The sequence below is a fragment of the Gymnoscopelus braueri genome (assembly GCF_963280865.1).
Source record: "Gymnoscopelus braueri genome assembly, chromosome: 4".
NCBI lineage: Eukaryota > Metazoa > Chordata > Actinopteri > Myctophiformes > Myctophidae > Gymnoscopelus > Gymnoscopelus braueri.
Window position 1 is genome coordinate 22,693,819 of NC_137605.1, and position 11,162 is coordinate 22,704,980.

An 11,162-nucleotide genomic window follows, 5' to 3' on the forward strand; every position below is an offset into this window, starting at 1 on the left:
TCTCCATGAGACATTCACAATTCCAGAGCAGAAGGCTGGTTCCAGTGTTTTTACCACAAAGTAATTCCAACATCATTCATCCACACAATACTCGTGGGGTGTTCACATTTGATTGTGTGAAAACGTTACTGATACTAGTGGTTTTGTATCACCCCGAGTGATGACAAAATAGAATTATAGATGAACTGTGAAAATAACACTACTGTACATTCTGTTTGTCCTGCATGGAGCACTTTAATGTTCCTCGTCTTAGTCTGTTTATTTGTGATGATGTCACTTTATGGACGGCTTTCAATCCGCATTCACACCACGTCCTGTGATATTCCAACTGCACACGCGCACACACACACACACACACACACACACACACACACACACACACACACACACACACACACACACACACACACCTGTAAATAAATTAGATGCTCTGAAAATGTCATTCATTGTCAACAGGCTTTTTAGAGAATGGGACACATTTAACAGTAACTCACCGTTTTTACATTAAAATGCAGTTAAGTTGGTAAGAGCAAGATAAAGGGGAGCCAGTGATGAAACCACATTTCTTGCAATACCAGAACAAATATTTTTTATCTTGTGTGTTTCACTCTTTGGCCTTTTTTTTTAAGAAACAAAAAAAAGTGGTTGACTAATTGCCTTCGTTTTTATCAATGGCTCACCTTGCTATAATATCTGGAGTACATTAGGATCTTAGGACTGTGGTGTGTTATTTGTGATAATATAATAAGAGGTGTTAACTTAGTCCGTGAAACAGAATACTTGAATTAGAGCACTTGTTGTTGTCTGGTTGTTAATGTGTCTCTGATTCATATTCTACTGATGCCTATGGTTAAGGTTGCCATGACTTATTTAACAGGGAGCTTTTTGGGAGTTTGCCAGACTAACTTGACAGGCTATCATTGCTTTTACTTGTACACAGTACATTGACTTTTTAATTACAGGACAAACACGCACGCACATACTGTACGGACAGAAGACGAGAAGTGGCGATAAAAATGAGATTGTGTATGCATGACAGAAAACAGCACAGCTTTTAGGCTACTCGGAGAAATCTGTTTTAAGAGCACATCACATAAGCACTGTTCAATTGCATTTTAATTGTGTCAAAAGATAATTATATATGCTGTACATATACACTTTTTGCCAAAATAATAATAAAGATGTTTTATTATGAGGCCTTGTCCCAAGTGTCATTTGTGATTACCGTATGCATGAGTATGTGATGCAGCTACACCTGGGGCACTCACCAAAAACCATTCATCAAATAACTATAAATCATATTTTGAATGCGTACATTAAAGTAGAGCACCAAGGGGAAAGATGTGAGGTTGGTAATACTCTGATGTAAGCCTAATTATTATACACTCACTGCAGTCTTCGGCGGAAGAGCCATCATAAAACTGTCCTTGACTTTGCCTTACATTATAGCGTTACCTTCGCAGATGGACTCTTAGCATATTCTCTGCCAAACAGTCATTATACTTTTGAGCTATCTATAACTTATGCACTGGTGCTGTCTGAGGGAAGACTTCACAACAGAACCAAACTAGTTAAAAAAAACATTTACCACAGTAGCCATTGTAAAATAGTCCCATTAATGTATACACATCATCATAGTTATTCTTGCAAAGAGGCAGGCATATTGGCCCTCATTTATCAACGGAGCGTAAAAAACGTCTTATATTTTTCCATATATTCGGCCGTACACCAACGTCGAAGTCACATTTATCAAAGGATCCTATACAGCCGATCCTAGCGTATATCAGGTCGGTGCTTTGATAAATCTCACGTCTGAAAACGAGCGTCATTTAAGTAACACACCCTTAAATATTCACAAAACGCCCGACTTCACGACATGAAGAACCAGAATACGACCCAAAAAAAGCATGAAAAGCCAAGAAGAAAGAGTTTCCCTCGCTCGCCTCGCACACGGCTCTCTCTCTCTCACACACACACACACACACACACGCCCGTCCAACTTTGTCTTTCATGTAATCCGTAGCGTAGCGGTACAATCTTTGTTGTCACATAGGCAGGCTTGTAGCCTACATGAATGACATATTATGATACCAATCACATCGCCATGAATGGAATACGTTTGTATACCCATTTATTTAACCCATACCGAGCAGTGCGTGTTCGAGTTACACTAAATAAAGCAGTCATGAGACTCGGGCGGAATGCAGTGATCCCGTGCCGCCACGTTAATATTGGAGCGTCGGGTTTATATCCTTAACCCAGCCAGGGGCCTGTTCCTCAAAAGGTGAATTAGAGCTAAAGCCTGGCTTTTCCACCTATCCTGGCTTAATTTAGCCAGGATTAGAGCTGACTCGGTTCCTCAAAAGGTGAATTATCTTGAAGATTAGTTTAGCCAGTTCACCCTGGCTAAGTTTAGCCTTATCCGATTCCTCAAAAGAGAATTGAAGCAAGCCTAGCTTAGTTACCATGGCAATTTAGCTGTGAAGTTAGCCTGGTCAGGAGCAGGCTAACAGCCAAGCTTACTTAATCTAGTGCCTTGTTCTTCAAGTTTTTCCACAGTTAATTCAAAACATGTGTTTGTATATGGACTCATTTTAATGACCCTGCATTCAAATAAAATGAAATAAATACAATAAGATATAATCAAATTAATTACTGAAATAGTGTGTGACCATGAATCATAATCATAATTGTTTCACAATGACTCATGTGATATGTAATTGTCACTCTGTTATAGTTAACACTATAGTTCATCTTGTTGTTAGATGTTTGATAATATATTCCATTTTTTTTAATAAATATTATAAAAAATGTCTGACACATACATACACACACATATACCCGTAACTAATAATTTATATATATATATATATATATATATATATATATATATATATATATATATATATATAATTATTAGTTAAGGGTTTAAAGGAGCCTCTTTGTAAGTCAATGAGGAGCATATTTTAAATTATCAATTTCTAGTCAATGGAGAAATTATTTTTTATTTCTTGTCCACCTTTGGAGTTACATCATGATGGCAAGGTAACTACACAACCCAAACCTCTACCAAAGTGGTCTTGCAAATGTGGGGTTATTTATTGCGTGTCTCGTCCCGTCCCGTCCCCCCCGCTCATCCCGTCACGGCCCCCTGTCGCGGTCAACCCCCCCGTCCCCGTCCCCCCCCGTCCCGTCCCGTCCCGTCCCGTCCTGTCCCGTTGTGGCCCCCGTCGCAGTACACTGCCCCCCCCCCCCCCCCGTCCCGTTCCCGTTCGTCCCGTTGCCCGTCCGTCTCAAACACACACACACACACACACACACACACACACACACACACACAGTGTGTGTGTGTGTAATACTTTGCCATGCTTTCTCCCTGGATCTATTTATTGCGGTCGCATTTCCTTTCTTGCTTAAATACATTTTACTTCCTTGTATGATTTCATGAGCTGCTGCAGTGCTGCTATTCAGCCACAGAGAAGAACGCTGCTCTGGTTTTGGACTCCGTGATTGGTCAAGTTCAAGGAATCTGTGCTCGAGTTCATGGTCTTTTATAGAAATACGTCGCCGGCGAATCCCCGCCCATTCAGCCTGGCTTCATTATCCTGGCTGGACACAGCCTGTCTTGACAAGGTCTAGCTCGACAAAGTTGCTCCTTTTCAGCCTGGCTTGGCGTCTGAGGAACGGAACAAACGAGGCTTTTCGGACCCGACTTTGTCAAGCCTTGATTTGGCTTAAGGCCAGGCTTTGTTAATTCACCTTTTGAGGAACAGGGCCCAGGTTGTGTAGCCTACATAACTCTACATAACTGAAATAACTCCATAACATAGGACAAGCTACTGTAAGTTTGTAGACCTCACTGTCCATGAAAAGATGGTCGGGACTCCCGAAAATTCTCTCGCAGAAGCGCTGCTGCGCTCGTATATTTTGAAAATAGCAGATCTACAAGCTCACAACGCGTCGCGATGCTACCTTTTGTGAGCTTGTAGATCTTCTATTTTCAAATAGCCAATGCAGCCAGATCTGCAAGCTTAACCGAATGACTGTTAAAGCAGTTTGTTTAAATTAGTTTATAAAATGATATATTTTCACAGCGATTATTTATTAGTGTAAACACATTTTGGAGTGGATTATGTGTCCAGATGCGTGTCAAACAGTCAGACAATGCTGCTCCGCAGGTCTACAATGGAATAAACGGGCGCAGCCAAAGTCAACAACTGGACCAGACGTGAGATCTCAGCCTACGGTAGGATGAATCCAACGTCAGGATATATTGATAAATGCCGAAAGTTGCGGTGATCTCGCCGTACGCCCATTATTTGGTCTGCATCGCGTTGATAAATGAGGGCCACTGACCCTCTGGCTATGGCAAGAGCTTCTGAAATGCTCATGAGATGAGTGTGTTCAATCAATGTCTATTGAGTTTGAAAGTCTTCTTTTTTACACATTTATTTTCCAGGTACTGTAGAAAATTCCAACAAACAAAAGAACAAACACAAATATACATTGAAATTGTATTGAGGTGGGCGTTATTATATCACAACATGGGCTTCTGCAGATCAACAGTCAGGCTTCAATGTTAATCCACTGTGATCAAAACATATTTATCACCCATTTCGGATGCCGTCAATGCGCTGAATGGGATATTATCACGTTTAATCAGACTATTGATTGGTCTAAGTAGGTGAGATACTGACCTGCCGACAGGGCTCAGTAGGTGTTTTGTATGAAGTATAGTTTTGGACCATGACGAGGCGCGCCGTCTCAAGCAAACTTGAGCCACAAGAGCAGCGAGCGAGTTGCCGTGCCGAACGTTGCGAAGTTCGCTTGAGCCGACTCAGCGCCGTGCAAGATCGTAAATCATGTTTTTGGGTGAGGTTTGCCCCAACTTTCATCAACCCACAGAATAACGACAAAACACCAACTGAGCCCCATCGGTAGGTCAGTATCTCATCTACTTAGACCAATCAATAGTCTGATTAAACAAGATAATGTCCCATTCAGTGCATTGCAGCATCCGAAGCCGGTGTAATTATCCAGTGACGCGGGTGTTATGCGCTGTCTGTCAACTGTTGTGCCCTCTCCTCTCTGTAGGCTTTGAGCAGCTGGTTGATCAGGGACAGTTCATTAACTTTTCTGGCAGGGTAGAGGGGTGGGAAGGGGTTTCCTTTATATTCGATCACCGCCATCTTGGCTCTGTCCAGGTTCTCCCTCCTGGGAAGCTGTGCCAATCGTGTGAAACCGTTTGGCCGGGTCTCAAACCTGGGTGCAAGGACCTTGAAGAGCTTTGGGACAAGATCCTTCTCCTGGACAGACATTGGAAAGGGGAAACACCTTCAATTAGAGAACCGTTCTATGTTGACCAAATTCAAACGGTCAACACTGGGGCAAATCTCTTGCTTTCTGGAAGTTACAAATTACTTGCACATACCGTGAGCCAAAAGCTTGCCATTTTCATCGCCTTCTGATCGGTATCTCCTTTTTTGGCGTAGTCAATCAACTAGGAACAGAAATACATGTGTTGAGAATCATGGTGTGAAACATGTCAGATGAAAGGATTGTCTATACTCTCATCGAGCCTCCTACAAAAACAGCTCTAAACACACATGTTGTTAGACAAGAACAAATACTACATATATTTAAATACAGTATATATACAATATATGATCATATGAGAGAGAGAGAGAGAGAGAGAGAGAGAGATGGAACACGTTAACTTTCGTTGCATTATTATTAGCGTATGTCTTGGTCATTGCTAGCCTTGGATCAAGAAAAGCATGCATTTGATCGATTTTGATATTTGCATATCAAGCAGATCTACAAGCTCACAACGCGTCACAAGCTTGTAAATCTGCTGATGTGCAAGTATCAAAATCGATCAAATACATATATGATAGTCTTGATCCAAGGCTATATGTCAGTGGTTCTCAAAGTGGATTCTAGGGACTCTCTGGGTTCCTTAGGGGGTTCTAAATTGACCCTTGCTAGTCTGTAACTCTGACAGTAGACAAATGGAACCAAATGGACCCTAACGGGTCCGGGTCCATTTGGTTCCATTTGTCTACTGTCAGAGTTAATGGGAGACCATGAAATGTAAAGGTTTGAGAACCACTGCGATTGCTAACTAGCAACGTTAGCCAACTATCATCATGTCACCTTCTCTGCATAGAACTGGACCTCATCTGCCCGAGCATAGGTGGTCTCTATCCTCTCGTGGCGGACCAGGCCGGTCAGCAGGTTCCTCAGCATGTTGATCCTGGACTCAGGGCCCAGGCCCATCAGCCTGTGCACCCGGCCATGGGAGATCAGCAGCTGACATGTCAGCCGCATCTTTCCAAATAGAGTATTATCCCTGCAAGAAGAGAAGGATAAAGCACACCCTTTCAAATGAAATGAGCAACGTCACCGTTATTTATTTTTTTACTCCAAATTGTGTTGCCGATATACATGTAACTCTAAATGAAGTTATAAAATACAAATCCATGTACCGCTCTGCTTTGCTCGCTTTGACTTTGGTACGTCACTGAGTGTGTCCGACTTGGAAACGGAGATTGCGAACAGAGGTTCCTACCAGCGTTGCCAGATCTTGCAAGAGAAACAAGCAGCCAGGTCTAGGAAAACAAGCCCAAGCCGCATGATCACACACGCACGCGCACACAGCCGCACACACACACACACACACACACACACACACACACACACACACACACACACACACACACACACACACACACACACACACACACACACACACACACATACACACACACACACACACACACACACACACACACACACACACACACACACACACACACACACACACACACACACACACACAATTATTTGAAACTTTTTTCACTCCACTACAATTATTTGAAAAATTAAGTTACTAGTTACTTTGTAGATTTTGATTATTGTTACAAAACACGTTAACCACTTCAGCCCTATTTAAGCTTTGGCTATTTGAAAATAGCAGATCTACAAGCACACAACACGCAATGTGACATGTTGTATGGTAAAAGCACAAGCACACAACTACAAGCACACACACACACACGCGCACGCACACACGCACACACGCACACACTCACGCACACACTCATGCACCCATACGTCATTGTTTCCCAAACAGTGGGCCAGGACCCATCTTTGTGTCATTTGTATGGGTTTATTTTATTTTATTTTCTACAGTTCTTACAAAGTTCTTACAACGATTTTCAGATAAGTTCCATGAATTCCATGAATAAAATGTCTTTTTAAAGAAGTAGTAAAAATAGCCGACCAGAAGCTCACAACGTGTCGCTTACGATGCTTTGTGAGCTTATTAGGTCGGCTATTCTAGTTTGGGTGCCGAGGAGACATCACATTTCTCTTTTGGTCTCGAGCAAAAACGTTTGGGAACCACTGCTGTACTATCAACGTGTCGTGGTGCGATGCGTCGTGAGCTTATAGATCTGCTATTTTCAGCAGGGAGGGGGTATTTTGTTTATATTTGTGAGAAATTTTTGAAACAACAATTTATTGTCAATCTTGTCAATACTCAGTATCATGGTCAGTATCATGGTCAGTATCATGTCAGTATCATGTCAGTATCATGGTCAGTATCATGTCAGTATCATGGTCAGTATCATGTCAGTATCATGTCGGTATCATGGTCAGTATCATGTCAGTATCATGTCAGTATCATGGTCAGTATCATGGTCAGTATCATGTCAGTATCATGGTCAGTATCATGGTCAGTATCATGGTCAGTATCATGTCAGTATCATGGTCAGTATCATGTCAGTATCATGTCAGTATCATGGTCAGTATCATGTCAGTATCATGGTCAGTATCATGTCAGTATCATGGTCAGTTTTATGTTTACCTGGTATCCTACTTTCTTTGAGGCACTACATTGTTCTTCTCATAGGCTTCTCATTAAAAAAAACACACAATGGAAGAGGAATCTTTGAGTAATAAAGGCAAGGCAGCTGAGAGGCTCAAGCCCTCCAGTCACTCCCAGTCCATACAGTATGTGAATTCAAAATACATAATTGAACAAATCTATATATTTGTTTTATTTTTATGATTAAGTTGCCTTCATTTTATCACATACACTGTAAAATAGAGAATAATTGACTTGAAATTGAGAACAAAGACGATGTAATGCATTATGGAGTGACATGACTGGTATGAATTATAATAGTTTTTCTTTTAATGTAATTCACCAGTAGCTAACAATAGATTATTTGGAATATTAGAATGGATTACAGGGCCCGACCCACTGGCGTAGCGGCCCGGGCACCTAGGCTACAAAGTAGCCTGACAGCGTGTCGCGGGTTCGAGTCCCAATCCCTTTGCCTTTGCTACGTGTCACTCCCCATTTGCGAGTGACACGTTTTTTTCCCCATTTCCTGTCAGCTTACTGTCCTATCTATTAAAAGGCATAAAAGCCCAAAAATACATATTTAAACAAAAAGAATGGATTACAAAAGAATGGATTTCTCTGGGATTTTTGTGTTTGTATCTATGGATATTCAGAAATGTAAATAAACAACACAACAGTGGTCTTTAAAGAATAACTCCTATTTTATTGTTTAATGTTGACAGCGAACACATCGAACACATCTGGGCTCTGCTGGAGGAGGTAGGATTGCAGTGGAGTTAATAGCTGGCCATTGTGGTCTGCAGCCAGTCAGTGAAAATGCAGGTCTGATCCAGGAAAAAAACATGCAAACATTTTTAAAACATTTAATTTCAGTTAATTTCAGTTAATTTCAGTTAATCTGTCAGAAATCAGAATAAAGGATGATTTATACTCCATTGTACGTCAGTGTTGCGTGTCGAAAATATCAGATCTACGTATATAAGCTCACACGACAATGTTGTGAGCGTGTAGATCGGCTATTTTCCGTGTCAAAGAAAGTATACATCTGGCTTAATGTTGAACATCTGTCTCATATAAAACCATATTATGTCCTGGAAGAAATCAGTTGTTTGTTTGTTTGTTTGTTTGTTTTCACCTTAGCGTATACACCAGGGTGGTTCCTCTCAGCACACCCAAATCCCCAGGATACAACACCCTGCAGCTCACCGTTACACACAACAGGGCCACCAGAGTCACCCTGAGAGAGAGAGAGAGAGAGAGAGAGAGAGAGAGAGAGAGAGAGAGAAAGAGAGAGAGAGAGAGAGAGAGAGAGAGAGAGAGAGAGAGAGAGAGAGAGAGAGAGAGAGAAATTACCAATTTCAACATCAATACTAATGCAAATTCAATCAGAAATGTGTGCCTGATGCACCACAATGGCACACACCTGGCAAGAGTCCTTGCCTCCCTCCAGGTATCCAGCACAGAACATGGCTTCAGTGATCATGCCAGGGTAGGAGTTGTCACAGTCCTCATGAGACAGGATTGGAACATCCAAACACTGCAATCTATTGCTATCAGCATCTGAGAAAAGACGGAGACCAGGCAGAAACACAGAAATATAGGAGAATGAAAGGAGAGAAAGCAGAAAAAAATTAATGTCATCATCAAACAATGGAACTTTGTATTGCAGTAGGAGGCATTGTTTGAAGAGTGAGAGAGATCTTTAACTGTAAAAATTACAACATACTAGATCCACATAATAATAATAATAAAAAGAAGAAAAGGAAGGAAGAAGAAATAATAATGATAATAATAATAATTATAATTATAATAATTATAATAATGCATTTCAAGTAATAGTTTGTCCAAACATATGGAGTGTAGTCCTTAATTTGCTGCTACATGCCACCCACCAGAGTCCATAGTCACACCCCATCCAGAGACTTTGCACATGGTACCAGCAGAAGCACATGCCGTGGGCAGAGCCACAGGCTGCACATACTGGTTGAGGGTGGCGGGCTTGCTCAGCTTGATCAGCATGATGTCATTGTTGACGATCCAGGACTCGTAGTTGGGGTGAGGGATCACACGGGCAGCAGAGATGGTCTGCTCATTGCCATCCATAAACCAACGGTTGTGATCACCAAGAACAATGTCCATTTTGCTGGAAGAGTTCAATAGAAATGTTTCGCAGGCAGTGAGCTACAGATCATGATCCATGTTCAAAACAGAAAAATAACAAACAGCAAAGCATGGGACCTACATGAAAAGAGTGAGACAATACCCATACTGTAGATGCATTGCTATGCACAGGTTCAGAGTATGTATGATACATTAGGTCTGTCTGTCTGTCTGTCTGTCTGTCTGTCTGTCTGTCTGTCTGTCTGTCTGTCTGTCTGTCTGTCTGTCTGTCTCGTTTGTTTGTCTGTGTTTTAGCAGAATTAATGGATTTGAACCAAGGTTGGTCCTGGGCCAGGGAAGAACTGATTAACTTGGCATGCCAATTGACCCAAAGGAGGTGTGGCCGTGATTAACACAACAGCACAATACTTTGGAAAACGTATTTATCATTGGCCCAGGAAGAACTGATTAACTGATCATAGCCGTCAGGAAGTTATATCGGCCAAAAGGGGACATGGCCCCAGAATCACTGCAAGACCTATAGACAATAAACTGCTACCTTGGCAGAGGTCTGTGCTCTATACTGAACATACTTCCAAATTTAGCTTGTGCTTGTCTCAACCTTTGACCCGAACTCAGGAGAGTGTTTCAAATTCTCACAACAATTAGTTAATAAGGACAACGATGTAAAAGTGTAGTGAATAGTGACATACTGTACAAGCCTTAGCAGACTGCAGAATGACTGAGGTCATGCAAGAGTCAAGACCTGCACATAGTGTCGATTCAGTTGGAATAATGGCTATAATGTTCTATTTTGACCAATCTGCGTGGTAGAGTGTACACTCTCAGAGTTATGGGAGTCCTTGAAATTAAAAAGTTTGAGAACCACTGCCTTAGCAGAAAACACTAGCAAAAAAAGATACTTATAGAAGAAAAAGGCGGGGTGAATTATGAGAGCAGTAGCAGTAATGACATAATATTTCTGCAGTTAAACACCGACCACCACTTACGACTTGTAGCAGTGAGCAGCAGACACAACCCAGTTCGCGTTGACCAGGGAGCCACCACAGAAGTGGTAGCCAGAGTTCAGAGACACCTGATGGGGCTGGGAGTGAGGCTCGCACTGATACCCTCCTACGATCTTGTCATCGTCCGTTGCAACTGAAAACATGTGTTCAGTGTTATCCAT

The 11,162-nt window shown here is 41.7% G+C and overlaps 2 protein-coding genes across 2 annotated transcripts; both read right to left on the reverse strand.

The window, feature by feature from the left end:
* Nucleotides 1-4,416: 4,416 nt before the first annotated feature.
* On the reverse strand, nt 4,417-6,536 carry mrpl17 (mitochondrial ribosomal protein L17). Its single transcript, XM_080425587.1, has 4 exons — nt 6,489-6,536; nt 6,157-6,352; nt 5,432-5,500; nt 4,417-5,306 (listed from the first exon to the last, which is right to left on the reverse strand). The coding sequence occupies exons 2-4, from the start codon at nt 6,328-6,330 to the stop codon at nt 5,052-5,054; spliced, it is 498 nt and encodes a 165-aa protein (XP_080281713.1). The 5' UTR covers nt 6,331-6,352; nt 6,489-6,536; the 3' UTR covers nt 4,417-5,051.
* Nucleotides 6,537-8,627: 2,091 nt separating this feature from the next.
* On the reverse strand, nt 8,628-11,162 carry LOC308083516 (trypsin-2-like; the record flags this gene model as incomplete). The annotated part of the gene is made up of 5 exons (XM_080425829.1): nt 8,628-8,697; nt 9,009-9,110; nt 9,297-9,433; nt 9,766-10,016; nt 10,984-11,162. 5 exons carry the CDS (start codon nt 11,160-11,162, stop codon nt 8,650-8,652), a joined length of 717 nt encoding a protein of 238 aa, XP_080281955.1. The 3' UTR covers nt 8,628-8,649.